General features: G+C 41.5%; 1 protein-coding gene across 8 annotated transcripts in view; it reads left to right on the top strand.

The window, feature by feature from the left end:
- Positions 1-4,561: 4,561 nt before the first annotated feature.
- Positions 4,562-16,905, top strand: part of cd2ap (CD2-associated protein) — a 68,804-nt gene continuing 56,460 nt past the window's right edge. For 3 of the 8 annotated variants that reach the window (XM_053444619.1, XM_053444618.1, XM_053444613.1), the window contains exons 1-2: positions 4,564-4,907; positions 15,891-16,048. In XM_053444619.1, coding sequence (XP_053300594.1) covers positions 4,904-4,907; positions 15,891-16,048 — 162 coding nt within the window. In that variant the 5' untranslated portion in view covers positions 4,564-4,903. Of the gene's footprint in view, positions 4,908-5,912; positions 6,068-15,890; positions 16,049-16,905 lie in introns of those variants that run through there. The other 5 variants (XM_053444617.1, XM_053444614.1, XM_053444615.1 and 2 more) reach the window with 4 other exon arrangements.

Here is a 16,905-nt window from a genome sequence, read left to right as displayed (position 1 = left end):
GATTAAGATTAAGATTAAGATGCATTTATTTGTCCCAAACACATGCACAGGCACACTCATGCAGGTAGGGAAATTGAACCTCTGCTTTTAACCCATCTGGTGCAGGACACACAGAGCAGTGAGCGAAAACAACAATAACATGGCTTTATTATGATGCATTACGTTCATATTATTGTTGTTGTTATTTATTATTGGTATCAGAATTATCACTGTTATTATTATTAGCATTACAATTGAGAAAGAAAACTAATTTAGGTCACATTGCTAATCGTATACTATGGTTAGCCTGACCTCTGTTGGAAAAACATGGTTACTGCAAGTACATCAAACTTCACTCCACAAATATGAAAATCACTAGTTGCTAGTTTTTGCTGCTCATAAACACATAACACATGCGCGCTAACACACACAGAGACATTTTTATACTTTTATTGTATTATTTGTATGATTATGCGTATAAGTATAAAGCATGTAAGTGCTCGGTCTGCTCTCTGTGCTAGAACAGGCTTCATAGAATAAGGACATGCTTTATTTGATTAAATGTATACAGCTTGACTCATTATCTGGTTACGTACCTACCTCCATTTAATAGGACCCACAGGACCTGTTATAAGACCACTACATTTTCCTGTCTTATAAGCTGTTCATGAAATGTTTGTATACACATTATTAATGCTGAAAGTTGTGTTTTATCACATTTTTTATGCCTCCTGACATCGATTGATTCTTTTAATAGCATTGTTGAAATGACGGATCTAACATACTTATGTTTTGTTTTTCATTCATTCCCACAATTATAACATAGAGTGGAGGTTTTAAATAATAGTTAAGGTCAACCTGTCAGTGTTGCCTGTAGAAGTGTTTCATTTGTTAAGCTCTGAATTATACGAGCAGTGTCAAAATCCAGAAAAGAAAAAGGACTGCAGTTTCAGATTTTACCCACTAGGTGGCTCTGGAGTACACAACTCTGAGCAACAAGTGGTGGGTTTTGTACACAAGTGACTGAAGCTTAAACATACAGCTGATAAAACTACATACATGTAAGAGAGCATTTGTTTCCAGTAACATCCAATCGCATATGTTTGTCTGTAAAAGGTTACAGGCTGCACCATCTTCTATCTTCAGCTCATTTGTCTTTGCTTGCTCAGACATTCACAAGACAGTTAAGAGGAAATCTTCTAACCCTGTGACACTTCTAACAGCTGCTCCCCACACTGCAAGTGTCTCTTCTCAAGGGCTCTTTGACTGTGGCTCTTCTACACAGAGACCGTTGCTGATGAGCCTTGGATAGACACATGAAGAAAAAAACTAAGTAGGTGGATCCAGATATAAAGAAAATAAACGGCGACGCTTATATGTAAGACAGATATTTGTCAATATCAATGGATTATTTGCATTAATATCTCTCTAAATATGGTGAACAATATGCAGTCAATTAGATTTATTCAATTTGAAATGTATTCGTTGCAGGCTACTTCACACATCTTTTGGTGAAACTTCTCAGAAAAACTAAACAGGATAAGGAATCATCCAAGAATAAAATGTACACTAACAAATGAATAAGTATATAAATTGGGAATAATAGGATGCTCTCCATGAAATAAGTTTACACTAATAAAAGGATAATTTATTTAAAAAAGTATGTGTTGGTATTAGAGGGCTCTTTAAAAAACATGTTTGTGTTTCCTATTTCCAATTGCAGTAGCTTCAAACTACACAGTCTTCTTGCAATCGTGGAAAGTATGAATAAAAATGATTGCAAACTCCTTCTGATTTCTTCTAGAATGTAGAATTTCATGTTTTTCCTGCATTTAGACAGGTTTTACACATTTCATCATGTTCAGCTGACTGCTGTCCTCCCACCTATTATAACGTGGGTTAATTTCAGAGCTCTTTTCAGGAAATGTCCGATACATAATTAGAAAATGTATTCTGAAAATGTGGACGCATGAAAAAAAGACCATAACCCTTTCCACAGTGTCTAATTGTAGATTCAGCGGCTAAACGTGTTTCTGTTATCTTCAATATTTAGAAATAAATTATCCACATTGAACTTTGTGGATTTTTATTCACGTCAGAACCTGAAGAATAAGAGCGTGAATGTTGACAAAAAATGTGCCGTCAAAAGAGAATTTCCCAGATGTTTCCCAGAGCAAATGGCCACAGCTGTAGGTTTCCATAATGCACTTGGATGGCCTGTTTCGCACTCTGTCATTCATACAATCAAACAATGAGCCAAGCTCTCTCTCCCTCTCTCTCTGTATGTTTGTGTTAATGTGTGTTCATATGCGGTCCAACAGATTTGCATAGAATTTGTGTTCACGTTTCTCTGTTGACATTGTTGCTTAAATGACGCTTGTCAAGATGAATTTGGCCTCGATTACTTCCTCTTTTTTGACAATTCATTCTGCGGTGCAATCCAGAGTGGGCACCGTGCCCACTGCAGACAGACTCGTTGCCCTGTATAAAGGATTGGAGTACAGTTTTTGTTTTTAGGATTTAAAAACTTAAAAGTTCTCTCACCTGAAGCCAGAAACTAGTGAGTTAGATAAACACGATGAGATGTTTTAATATCAACTTGTTTCAGTATTAATAAGGAGTTAATAGGGATGTCATTATAACTTTATGACATATATTGTTGATTAGTTAATTGTATTTGTTTAAATTTAAAATGTGGGATAGTTTTTGTTATTTTTTGTTTAAATCATTATTAGTCAGATATGTGTGTATATGTTCAGCAGGTTTCACTTCATTTCCTTCCTGGCGCTCACGTTGTTTGGGGTGTGGTGGAGCTATTTCTCACGGCATCTTGAACCTATTGTTCTTATTTTCAAAACTCATTGCGTCAAGCAGAAATACTGAGGACAAAAGAGATGGTAATTATGTATGGTTCTTTTTCCTTGATGTTAGCTCTTGATATCATGTAAGATGTGTATTGTGAAACGTGTAAGAAGCTGCACCATGGGCTGTAGCTTCAGCCGACATTGTTTGCTCATTGGTCTACAGAAAGTCCCACTGATGTTCTATTTTTCCCGATTATGGTAATTGAGTACAGTTTATGCCTTTCTTTATAGTTTCCTGTTTTAATATATATTTTTTCAGTTGCATATCTAAGCCAGCTAAAATAAATAGACCGTATCATAAAGTAGCATATCATGCTGTATGGTATCGTACTGTATCATAACATATTGTATCATGTGGTTTCATATTCCATCATATCCCATTCTATCGTTGTCTCCCAACATTTTGATTTGTATGTTAACGTATTCATAGTGTATTGATTTTATTATATCGTATCATATAATTATTGTATTGTATCAGATCCTATAGTATAGTATTGTATTGTGTTGTGTTGTGTTGTATTATATTGTTTTGTAGTGTATCATATTGTATGGCATCGTATCGCATCGGAGGGTAGTGTATCATATCATACTGTATCGTAGCGTAGTGTATCATATCATATTGTATTGTAGCGTATCATAACGTATCATAGTGTGTCCTATCATATCATATCGTAGCGTACTGAGTGTATCATATCCTATAGTGTCATATCTTAGCTTGGTGTATCAGCTAGTTGAAGGGCCTCTTTGTTTCCTGGGCTTTGGAACAGTATTCTTTTAGTGAACCATCAAAGCAGCCTGAAAAATCCACTCTCACCATCTACAACATGTAAACAACCACACTATCAGTCAGGTAGGTGAAACATCTAGGTCCGTTTTACATACAGTCACCTACAAGTTGTGGTTGGCTCTCAGTTGTATTTTAAAATCGATCACACCTCAAAATGCATAATTATAGTTAAACAATTATAGTAATTAATGCTTATTTTTATTGATTGATTTAGAATTTCATTTTATGAATTTTCCTTTGTGTTTACGCCTACTCACTTACTCTACAATTACTGATATAAGTCCTCAATTAATTTGTCAAGGCTGCTCCAATCATCTAAACATTTGCTTATGTATACATACTTTAAACATTGACACCCTTTTACATTATGTTACAAATTGTTTCTTCTAATCAAGGTTATAAATACTGTTATATTGCACTTCTGTCAGTCCTGGGAGATCTCTCACATGTGGCTCTCTCTGAGGTTTCGTTCCCCTGTTAACAGATCTTATTTTGGTAGTTTTCCTTACTCTTTATGAGGGTGGAAGACAGAGGATGTAATACCTTGATAAGCCCTATGGGACGAACTGTGCTTTGTGAATGTGGAGTATACAAATAAAATTTGATTGGTGGATTCATTGATTTTGGCTATCTCCTTGTATTTGAAAATAACAATGTGCCTTACTGTGCACAAATAATAACGAAAATGTGTTAATAATCAAAAATAATCAATAAGTGTCACTAAAGTTGGGAGCAGTTGTGTGTGTGTGCGTGTGTGTGTGTGTGTGTGTGTGTGTGTGTGTGTGTGTGTGTGTGTGTGTGTGTGTGTGTGTGTGGCTCACACACTCACACTGACTCTCACACACACACAGTTACTGTACCTGCTGACTGGGCCAATAATCAAACAGGGGGATCAACATTCCTCTCGCGGGACTGTCCTGCCTGAAGCATCGCGAAGTTTCCTGCGTCTCTCCGGTGTTTCTGAGGCGGCAGCAGGCGGCAGACGGCGGAGGAGCCCGGTCCAAGAAAGGTGGAGACTCCTGCTCAACTTCCTGCACAGTAATCTTGAAGCACCGCCGAGAGAAGTCAGGAGGCGGGCGGAGCTGCTGCTGCTGCTGCTGGGATAAGGGCGAATGGATCCACGGCTCATTTGACGTCTTTATCTCCGGCGACTCGATACGAACTCACCTTGCGGGTGTTTGGACCCAGCTACCTGGCTAGTCGCTAGCTAGCAGCGGAGCGGCTGGACGCGCGATTCCCAGCGTCTGATAGCGAGGCGGTGTGAAGGGCAGGAATGGGTAAGTTTTCCATGATGTGGCGCTTGTGTTGTTTCTGTTCGCCGCCTGCCTCCCCCTCCCCGCGTTCCCTGCTCAACGCATTTAAACCAGGCGAGCCCGAGTGAAGCGGTAGAGCCCAGCGTCCGCGTCTTGGACCGTGCTCTGCGCTTTCTGACAGCAAGGTGTCTGAAGTTAGCTGGCTAGCCGTGTAGCCTAGCAAGCTAGCCGCCTGGTTAAGTGGAAAACGCCGCCTCCATCCCTGGATCTGGCTGCATTTCTTGCTAATGTGAACACGAGCCACCACAGAGCTGATGTCAACACGGCCTCTGCAGAAACACTCAGGGTCCTGGAGGAGCCTGGAGCGGAACACTCCATTTCCCTGCTGCCTGTGGGTTTTTACTTAAATAACTCCACAGGACAGGAAAACTCCCGACTTAAACTTCTTCTGATGGCTTGGATCCACTTCCCCCCTTTTGTGTTGGCCCATGCAAGGAACAGATAGTTTTATTTAGCTCACTGTGTCGTGACTGACATTCTTTCCATGACTCTGACGTTTCACTGCAAGTTTCCCACACCCAAACCCAAACATGCCTTGCTTGACCTCACTTATCACTGGACCAGAATGAACCACGTGTCTGATTCTGACCTGTGACCCAAGGTTTATCTGATTGTCCAAGCGATGGAATGGAAGCATCACATATTCAGGCCCCTGTCACTGTCAAACCTGGGAACTGTGTCGTTGATAACCCAACATGAGAGTCGGCCGTGCGTGGAGGAGGCTTGCTGTCATACAGGTTGTGGTCATGCAGAGGAACCACTCTGATCTCAGGCCTGAAATAGCAATGCAAACCTTCTGTTACTGTATCTTGTGACATCTTGCTTACTGTGTCTCACATAGTTTGCTGTCTGTGGGTTGTGTGGTTTGTATGTCGTAGGACTTGTTCAAGAAACCCGCTATGTTGCAAAACAGGTTTTCACAGATGCGCTCGGCCCTCAGAGGTGTAAAACTGCAGACAGAGAGAAGAGAAGCTGCTGGAAATATAGCTGTTGTGTATGAACTCTTGTCTAACTGCTGCTTGAACTCGGTCTTGAATACCAGAGTTACAATCTAGGAGGCGAGTGAGACTGCCAATATTAAATTTGCACCAACAAAGCAGTGCAGAGGATTATTTGTCTACAAGGTGAGGTGTTTTTAAAATAGTAACCCTGGAGGAAGACTGATTAGATCTCATTAAAATGACAACCGCTGCATTTGCATCAGAGTCAGGCTTCTTCACCAGAGTCCATTTAGAGGACACTAGGTTCATACAAGTTTGTAACGTGTTATGCTGGTGTTTGGTATGTGTCTCCTCAGGTAGCTCAGTGCTGAAGCTACCTCAGCTGTGTTTGAACACGTCCAGGCTGTGTGTGAGAGCCCCTCACATTCTGTTTGCTTTCCCGTCAGCTCAGTGTAGACTTACATGCAGCCTGCTACAGGTTGATAAAGTAAAATCCACAAACTGGCTCTGTGGAGCCTGGCATGGTCCCCACCTCTGTGCCTTTAGCTGGTTAGTGGGTAATAGTATTATAGAGGAAAAATGAGGATACAGAGACAGAGAGATAGCTTGAATGATTTGAAGTAGGGACATTGACAACTTTGTGTGGCAACATGACACCCCAGTGTTATGTTGTATTTGCCAACTTCACTGTAGTATTTCCACAGAAACAAAGGGCTGACTTGTGCTATGATGGCCGATTGAACATTAACTTCACTGGCCTCAATCAATATTTACTAGAATGTGGTATATGTTGATTTCCCACCTCACGGATGAAGGTCTGTTAAAGTAGCCTGGTTATCTGGTGATCAAATGTTCATTAATCAAAAAATAAACTCTTTAATAGATGTCTATTATTGCACTTCATGTTTACAGACCAGAAGTCTTCATAAAACGGACAAGTTAATAAATGGGAGATCATAAGTTACTGGCCTGTACAAATCTTTTTCTAGCGCTCTCCAAATGTGAATCAGTGCTGCAGGAGCTCTGGTGTAATTAGCATTGCCAACCTTTCAAATATTTTTTGTAACTTTTTTTTAATTCTCATTTGAACAAAGATGCTCTTGACTTTTCCCTGGATGGTGATTGAAAGAGCACATGAGGCACAACTTAGTCTCATTCAGCTTCACCACTTCTTGAGTTCAAGTGGCAAACATGCTCGGGCTGCAACTAACAATTATCAACGATAATCAATAAGAATAGATTGATAAATTGTCAGATATTGTCTTAATGTAGATATGTTTGCCGATGAGTCAGAAGAAACTGCAGTTGGCCTCCTACAGAAATACTAAAATAGGTTTGATGTTGTGCAGTGACGATGCCTCCATAGGTGTTTTCAGCCTTGCACTGAGATTATCCGTATGTGAAAACACAAATGTCCAATTCAGTTGTTAGGGTTGAGCGATTTGCAAAAACTTTCATATCGTAACAATAAGCCACCGTCAGCCCAACAACCGAGGTTTCGCAGGGGAGCATACCAGTATCAGTAAATGCAATAATGGTAGAGTTCCCATTACTTCATTCTCACTTCTGGGTGCAATTCTCATTGCACCCAGTGTGAGTTTACAATTGTGTTCTGTGAAACAGTGTGTCGGTCAAGCTTATTCAGGAGGGGCTGAATAAGTATACATTTAAGAAAACCATAGATCATTATGTTGTAATCAGTGTTGATATCAAACAAATCAACGTTTTAATTTTAGCGGGTCAGCTGAGTATGCGTGACAGCATGCAGCCGAGAGAGAAAGAAAAGTGAGCGAGCGGAGTCAGGATGAATGAATGAATATATATAATTCATTGTAATAACTGTCAGTTGGTGAGGGCATACGTACCATAGAATGAATTATTGAGGAGACAGACTATTATATCAATACAATCAAATGAAAAATTTCCCCAACAATTCCCCCCCCCCAAAAATGTAACAACTGATGATGGGCTCAGTCATCATCAATAAACAATATATCTGTCTAATTGTCCAAACCTAGTTTCTGTGGACATTCTCCAGGGTTTGTCCTGACAGCTAATGTTAGAATTGGCCCATGTGAGAACACAGCAGGAGATTCTTCAGAGGACTCACTACGCGCGAGTAGGCATGTTGATGACGTTCCTTACATACGACGGACGGAATATTAATAAAACAGTCACACCATCACAGTTCTAGTATTGGTCAGGCTCTGTTATCAATTAATCTGCCTATTTGTGCTTTAATTGTGATTTACACAATGAATCGAAGTCGTTGACACTTTAGTTGTCTGCCATTGTTGATGCACTTGGACAACAAATGGACAGCCTGTTGGTTAGTTTTGCCAGTCAGTGGTGCTAAGTGTGCTCCTCTAATGTATACAAGGGTAGTGCCAGCTGTTACCGTTTCCACATAGAGCTCTTGGTTTTATAATTCATGAATCAAGGCAGGTTTAATAACTAATGAAAATAGCGATTGTTTGCTTTTGTGAACGTAGCTTCAAGGTATGTGTAATGTTTGGCAGGGCGTTGGTAACCACACATGCTTAGCTATTGGATTCACACTGAATGAGTAGGATTATTCAGGCTTTCATTTGGACAAGCAACAGCTCTCTCCTCACCGTCTCACTTAATTTCTCCCAGCAGCCCTTTGCCCTTCGTATCAACCACCTCTCGGAGCGGTGCGAAGGAATGCAGTTATGGGTTTCCTCTGCTCTGATTGTGACTGAGAGAAGCACAGAGAGCACACTGATTTAGACAGTCTGCCTGGCAGTCAGCTCGCCTGCGTGGCCTTGAGTACCCCCCCCCCCCCCCCACACACTCTCTTTCTCTTCCTTCCTTCCTATCTCGCCCTGCCTCCCTCCCCCTGTAACATCCTCCTGGCTGTCACCGGCTTATATAAGACCCTTATTGTGCAATGTCTTTACCTGGAAGCAATTTGTGAGGAGAGGAAATCAATAACCCTGGAAGTTCCTTGCAGACACAGACAGGAAGTGTGATCACTTTAATTTGAGGGGTTTCCACACTTGAAAGCAAAGATAATAAATACATAGATAACTGTGACAAAAGCAATGAACTATCTGTGGAAAGGCTGAAATTGTCAGTGTCATTGCTTCTCATAATAATGAACAGTATTAAGTAAGTAAGTCTCTCTCTTGTCAAAAATTGCAAGCGTAGTATATTGACTCTGAGAGAAGAAAGATCACTTGTATCTGATAAGAGCAGCAACCGTTGAAGCAAGACCAGGCATGATGGAGGTATGCTAGAGAAGCAATAGGCTCACATTATCCAACCATAACAAAGCATACAGGCAGCAATACAGTGTAACTCCTTTAAGGTTTGTTCCACTGAGGAATTTAAATTCCCTTGCTGCCTTTTGAAAATGTGCAATAAAAGAACGTATGTTGTAAGTCAAGAAATTATTTCAAAATCACCTGTGAAACTAATTGAAAGTCAGTGAATGTAAAATGTTACTTTGAATCATCACATGGACAGAATTTCTAAGTGTCAGTTGTTCATTTGACATAAGTACTGCAGTGCCAGTTCAAAAACTGCCTTTTTGGAACCGGTTGTTTACTTGGCCTGTGGTAATGCAAGTTGCAGCTTTCTTTCTGAAACTGTAAAAGTGACCCACAGTCATTGAGCCATGGGAAGTAAGGACCCCCTGCTGCTGCACAAAGAACTGTTCACTTGTTTATTAAAAGTTCTGTGAAGCTCGAACCAGTATACAGAAGCCCGAACCAGAGAATCAGTTGTTGTTGCTGTGCTTGCAGCCGTTTTGCAGTGTTTCCATGATCAACAACGTAAATTATTCTCACGTGCGTTGATCAGTCCTTGCCGCCAATTCTACAGAGGGTTGTTAGCCTGTTTATTCAAAGTTTATTAAACACCAAGTGTGAAGCTGACAAGATGAATTGTTCTCATGATGTTTTAAACAGACAAACATAACTCAGAGCTGCAGCTCTATTTAAAGTGTCATTTGATGAGATGAGTCAACACTGAGATCTTCATTCACTCAGTTCCCCAATTCTATAATTGGAATCATTATAAATCATATTTGACCACCTCAGGTTTCTTCTTCAAAAAGAATGTCTTACTTTAGCCTTGAATAGGCAAAGCAAACACTTGATGGCTAGAGGTCCTTTTTGCATTTTTACGATACTTCAAGGCCACCTTAGCTTCTCCTACATATTTTGAAGTGGAAGGTGAAAGGAGCTTTATTCAGTTGCTCGCTATCTGCAACCTATCCCCTAGTTGCCATTAAATCCTTCACAGTGAACCTTTCATAGTTGTCTGAATTTAGGTTTATGGAGTACGAGTATGTTGCCGCTGTATGGTGTAGGAAAAATTACATGGTGTTTGCATGATCTGGATATTTAAGGATTTCAATTGCGATAAGAGGAAACCTTTTCGTTCGAGAGCTGTCACGAGTTGGCAGCAAGCTGTGGACGGAGCGTACATCTGCAGAGGAAACGGTGCGCACAGGATCGCAGTGAACATGCATCTGCTCAAAGTGCCGTGGAATGACCCCTTCAGCTTTTGATCATCCCACTGTTCCCCTCACTTGCCCATGTGTCTTAGGTGCAGCAAATATGCCAGGAATCCTCCGCCACCACTCCCCAGAGCCTAGGTGTCATGCCACACTGGTAACAGAAAGAAAAAAAGTCCTGCTGTGTGTCTGTTTATTTCCCCTTTTGCTCCTTCGGTCTGTTATTATCACTCACTCACACATCAGAGATCTCTTTTAAATAATCAGGCAGGAAGTGTGGTCTGTGTTAGTCAAAGATGTGGCTCATTTTCTTTAGACATTCTCTCTGTGTATTGTTGGAGCCAGACCCAGTTTTTTCCCTTATCTCTGTATCATTCAGCAGAACGGTGTTTAGGCTTGTGAATGGAAATTTTTTTGCCACCTCATATCTTACTCCATATCTCTCAGTAAATATCAAGCAGGAGAGTCTCTGGAGTCGGGGGGGTTATTACTCATGTTTGTATAACGTTGATTCGGTCTAGCAGCAGCAAGTCACAGGGAACTGGACTCGATGTTTGACTACTTATTTGAGATCTTTTGCTCAGTGCTCAACACTTTTAAAAGTTGGATCTTAATATTCATCAAATTTCAGTCGTGACAAACCACGCCAGGTTCACGAAGTTAGGCAAAAAAACCAACCTTTCAAATTATGTTGATGCAAATAACAGGTGCTGGCATAAAATCATGATTTCATGTTAGTCTGTGTGAAGGATGTCAGCTTTTCACCCCTGTCCATTTGTTGGTGGTTTGTAAGCAAGTAACTCGATGGATTTCCACGAAACTAAAAGGAAGGGTGTGGTATGTTTCAAGGAAGAACTATTTTAGCTGTGTCAGACATGTCATGCATGCAGTATTATGCAAATCATTTTTACATAATAATCCAGACACATATTCAATCACATCAAGAAAATTATTCAAAATCTGAGGCATGCAGATTACAACTCCTGACACTGTTGCCAGGAGCCTTCAGGGGACACAGGGCAGTAAACTGGTCCCCCCTCCATCATTAGGTTATGTATCTTCATGTCTTTCTTAAAGAGTCTTTTGGCTGTTGCTCTATCCTCTGCTTGACAGTACACCATTTAGCTGATACGCTTTTGGCCATAGCTCTTAGCCTTTTGACCCATTTCTGCATGTATGCCAGGATGACACAGCATCTCCCACAGAGTGTCTCTGGCTGCTGCTGGGCCCTGTGATACTGTTTGTAAAAGCTGTTTATATGCTTCAATAACGTCTTCACACTGGACTGGAACCAATTCCTTTTGAGTTCTCTAATATGTTTGATACCACTACCAGGATATAAGCATCATATTGTTCTGCTGTATAGTCTGACATGACACATTTCGATGAGTAGCAGGCCTGCTGACCCACATCCCCTGTTAACACAGAGCTAGCCAGGAAGGCATGCATGCAAGCGTCCTGCTCAGGCATTGAACACTGGTGGCTTTAGCATTATTGTAGCCTCTTACCAACTTGCTGGAAGTGTAAGCTTTATGGGTATTTAAAATAACTGGCTGTATATACCTACTTCGGTTGGAAATCTTAATAATAAGCCAGTATAAATATCACAGTTAATACACCATAGCTTTTCCTGGTACAAATGCTATGACTACATGAACAAAGGAATCCTCCAACCATAGCCCAAACCAGAGGTTCATTCCTGAGTGAAGGCTCTTATGTGTTTTGATCATGGATAGCTGTAATTCAGTTTACTCTATTGTTGTTGTGGTTATTGTCATTTCACTTCTTCACTTAAATTTCTCAAGAAAATGTTTTTGCCCTTCAGGTCCCTTCACAAGTCATTAGAACTATTTAGGCCAGAATTCCCCTGCTGCCGCCTGACTGCAGAAAACTGCTGCCAGGAAGTTTGTTCCCTCTACACACACGCGCGCACACACACACACGCAAACCACCTGTATGCTGACTGTGTTGGCTGTTTTAATGCATTTAGAAAGGCATTTCCTCTGAGGAACAAACCAAGAGGACTTTGTCCTGCCAATATTTCACAGGCCAACACCTATCACTGACTGCCCTCATTCAGGACCAGAGGCCTTAGTTATTGAGGGAGATCATCTCATCTTGGCCTCACAAAATCATATCCATAATCGCCACACATTCCGACCCCCTGATTGTAGAAACCTCGATTGTCCTATATGTAACTTTGTTTTTAGTAGTTTTTTAACATTTCACTTAAACACTTTAAAAAACAGTTTTAAAATAAAAAATATGAAGAAAATTACCAAGAACTCTTTCCTGTTTTGTGTTGGTTTCCCCTCTCCCCAAGACCATAATAACAATAATTAAAGAAAGACATTATCATCTGGTATTTTAAAGATGAGTTGAGTGGGAAAAATCTAGACTATATTGTGGAAGAAAGTGTAGATCAGTGTGTGTGGAAGTGATTTAATTGGTACTGAGTTGACTGGCCTGCGGTCCTCAGGCGGGGCGTGTTTGTGTCGTCGCTGAGACACTGTAATCTGTGTGGTTGCACAAAAGTCCCTCTGCTTCACGTCCAATCAACTGGAAGATGAGCGCGGCCCTGTGTGCTGCCGTAGCTCAGCTGAGTATGACTCTGCTTGTCAGTGCTGCCTCCTGTTTTCTTAACAACGGCTGAGCAGACCGTATCTCTTCCTGTGGTTACATGGGCAGATAGTCCTAAATTACTGTCTGGGGGCTCGCCTCCGTTGTTTATTTTCTGTGTTGCTCGGGCATGTGTGTTGTTAATTTTCTGTGCCTCTTGAATCTGGACTGTTGGTTCACGTGTTGTGATCGGAGTTTACATCGTCTATAGTCTTATCTGTCTTGATGTGCTGTGCTGATGGGCCAGAAATTGGTGCAAAGGGAGTTCAGGGTTATTAAGAACCACTGGACAGCCGCAAGACTCATAACATAGTGAGTAAAAGCAAGTGCTACTCACCCTCCTGGCAGTAAATAGTTTTCACTTCCTGATCCATAATGTCTCCCTGGTTTCCATTAAACCAGAGCTTAGGACCTTAATTATCCTGTCCAGCACCGTATATATACAGGCTGGTTCTTATGACCATGTTGGACACCCTGTCGTCATAATTCACTGTTAGAATCTGCCGCAGTTTCAGTTTTGCTGCTGCAGTATAAAAAGACCCGTTAAGCCAACTGCCAAAGACTGGTTGGCTAGTCATTATGTGTTCCTTCAAACAGCTCTGAGATCATCCTTAAGGAAGGAGCTCTTACAACATTGTAATGACTCAAATGCCAAACGTTGTGGAATAAATTAAGCCCTCAAAATGTTCAGTCAACAGGAACATAATTGTCAGCTATTTGATTATTGATTAATTGTTTCTACTCATTTTTAACCATACCAGCTACAAAATCCCCAAACATTCTCTGTAGTTGTTGTCTGTTTTTATATCATTGCAAACTTAAAGCTCTTAGTTGAAATTGATGGATTAACTGAAGTTAAAAAAATTGAAAATGTCTTTTGTTAAGAGCCCCTGAGTAGTGGGACAAATATTTTGCAGTTGCCGGTTCAATCACTAAAATGCATTGATTAGAGGAGATAAAGTAGTAAAAGTGTTACTTTTTCAGGTCGTCTTGATGCGATGCAATGTTGGTAGTGAAGCTGCAACTAATACATTTCTTTTACCATTTCTGATGTTTATCTCGTAGTTAAACATCTGAAAACTCACTAATCACAATTTGTTAGAGCCCACTATGAGGTCAGCACATGTCTTGTTGTGTTCGTTCAAAAGCCAAAGAGCAACTAATGATTAAAAACAACAGAAATGTGGGGGTGTGAACTCCTTTCTTTAGCCTTGCTGTTAAATAATCTAAGTTGCCAACATCCATGAAGATTTTAACATCCTCAGAAGTCAGGCCTCAGCACTACATCTTCCTAATGTAGTCACTCCAGTGCTGAAGCATGTTCAATGCACAATCAACAACTCTATGCTGTAAAGTTAGCCTTGTGCTGTCTTTTATATCACTTCGCTACTGTGGTCAGCCTCAGGAACCACTTCTATGTCAGCCCTGTAATATGCTTGTGACCTGTCCAGGGTGTATCCCGCCTCTCACCCAATGTCTGCTGTGATTGGCTCCATCTCCCCCTGCGACCTTCCAAAGATAAGCTGTATATATAATACATGGAATTATACAAATATTTTACAATCAGTTAACAGTTAGTTAATTATGGAAATCCCTAGTCAGCAGTAAGACAGTGGAGCTGGCAGCCAAGCAGGATCTATCCTTCTGTCTATGCATCTGCCTGCCCTTGAACTGCATTGCTCTTCTCCTCCTCTTGATCGTATACACAGTGTAATGTAGAGGGGAAAGCTCATTGGACGTTGGCTCAGGCTGCTCTCGTTTGCCCAAGGTTGATGAAGTCAGAGGCTTAGGCAGATGCATACACAAACACATGTTCCAGCAGTAAGAACTGAGCCAAGTCATACAGCAGTTGCCTGACCAGTCTAGTGAAGTGCTGAATGACTTCCCAGGTGTGGATGCATGTGCGTGCTAAACTGTACCCTCATCTTTTTTGTTTTGGCTATGCTTGGTGTAGAGCCGGTCTCTGTTTTAAATGGCGACGTCTGTGATGAAATGCCTAACTACCAGTTTGTCCTCTGCAGCAAGCTTATTTTTAGAGGCTGCTTAACCTGCTGCACTAGTAGCAGTGAGGCTGCCTGTTTACCTCCGTCTCTCTCTCTTTCTCTCATTGTAATGAGATGTGGATGCCAGGGCCAAACACTTACATCATTATTCATATGTGCGGTCGTTCAGTTTTAAGCGGGACTTACTGCCAATTGTTTATTGTTTCATGTTCAGAGTTGGAAATGCTCTCTCTGAAGACCCCGCGCTCACACTCAAATATACCCTGCTGGTGCTCGATTTCCTTCGCTCCAGCTTCAGCTCTTCTCCTCACGCTGCTTCTTTGCACACGTGAAACGCCTGCTCATGGATTTTTCCTTTGCAATTGGATTTTAAACAGAGATGTTGGTGCAACAACTCTTTCAAAATTCCCTGACATAAAAAATGCCCAGTGTATTGTCGACGAATAAAATTTCCCAACTTTTCTTCACTTTTGCTATTGGTGCTGTTACCATAAAATACGAGGGGGGGGGGGGGCAGCATATATTTTGTTAGTTATAGTTGCTAGCAACAGTTCCCATAAAGTAAAAAAACATTGTGTTTGCCACTCCATGTTTACCAGCGATCTGGTAAGAGATATTACTTATTACTTATATAATATCTTTATCGCAAAGTCATTATGATGTTTTGTTTAATTCTCTGTTATTGTTTTTCTTATCTCCCCTTTCTTTTCCTAAACTTCCTCATCTTATCTCTCCCGTCCCATGGCCTTCTTCTTTCTGCCTCTCCCTTCTCCTTACCCTTCCTTGTTTTTCTCCTTTTTTCTCCTTGTCTGGCTTCCTCTGCACCATTCTTCCTCCTGGTACCTTCCTCTCTCTTTTCTTTTTCTCTGCTTGTTTCCTCATTCACCCTCGTCCTGAGCAGAGGTTGTTGCGGAGTACGAGTATGACGCGCTCCATGAGGACGAGCTCACCCTTGGAATAGGTGACATCATCAAGAATGTGCGGTACATAGATGAGGACGGCTGGATGGAGGGGGACCTCAACGGGAAAAGGGGGCTTTTCCCTGACAACTTTGTGAAGGTGAGAGTCGCTCCTCTGTTTTGCCATATGGATCATATCACATACTAAGTTGTAACAGAGTTTTTCCTGTGGAACGTTCTCCATGCACTTCCTGGGAGCCTTTTAATGTTGGACCATTAAGGTGAATCCTTGGAGCTGTGAGCATTAGTAGACCATAGTGGTCTGCAAAGGGTAAGACACAGGCTACATCTGTTTCAGTCAGGTGACGATGTACAGTATGTGAATTAATAGATTTTATTAGACTTTCCTTAAACCCATTTCTCTCTACTGCTTTGGTTAAAGGCCATTCTTTGTGAATTCAGAAATCCTGATGCGAAGATAGGTAGGTTAAAGATAGGTTGTGCTTAAACACGCCTTTACTCAGAGTTTGTGTATCCGTAAATAATGACAAATGGAATGGTTGATCTGAGATTATTGAAGGTAAAAAAGTTTGTTAGTAATCAGGGTTATGGAAATACTGCTGGAAAGATTATCATGAAACTGGGTGGAAGAACCCATTGAATTTTGTAGGGATGCACCGATTTATCGGCCGAACATCGGTAGCGGCCGATATTCGCCTCGTTTACTGATATCGGCTTATCGGTAATAAACTTGACTTTCACCGATATCATTGGCCGATGTTCATATTTGTTGTAAAACCGCTGGGCACGTGCCGCGGCTGGGGGAGCAGTCGCTCCGTCGCCCTCCTCTCCGCGCCGCCGGAGGCTCAGTGTGCGGCACCGGGAGGTCCTCATCCGGTGGCACCTCACGGCGTCACTGGTGCGGGGGCTTTCTCTCTCTTGTACCGCGGGGCGGTGTCCATCGCCGGTGCGGAAGGCGGGCCGTTGGAGGGGACCGGGTACGCGGGGGGGCACCCT

This window comes from Pleuronectes platessa, chromosome 17 (genome assembly GCF_947347685.1).
Source record: "Pleuronectes platessa chromosome 17, fPlePla1.1, whole genome shotgun sequence".
NCBI classification, from domain to species: Eukaryota; Metazoa; Chordata; class Actinopteri; order Pleuronectiformes; family Pleuronectidae; genus Pleuronectes; species Pleuronectes platessa.
This window is presented reverse-complemented; position numbering and strand designations above follow the sequence as displayed.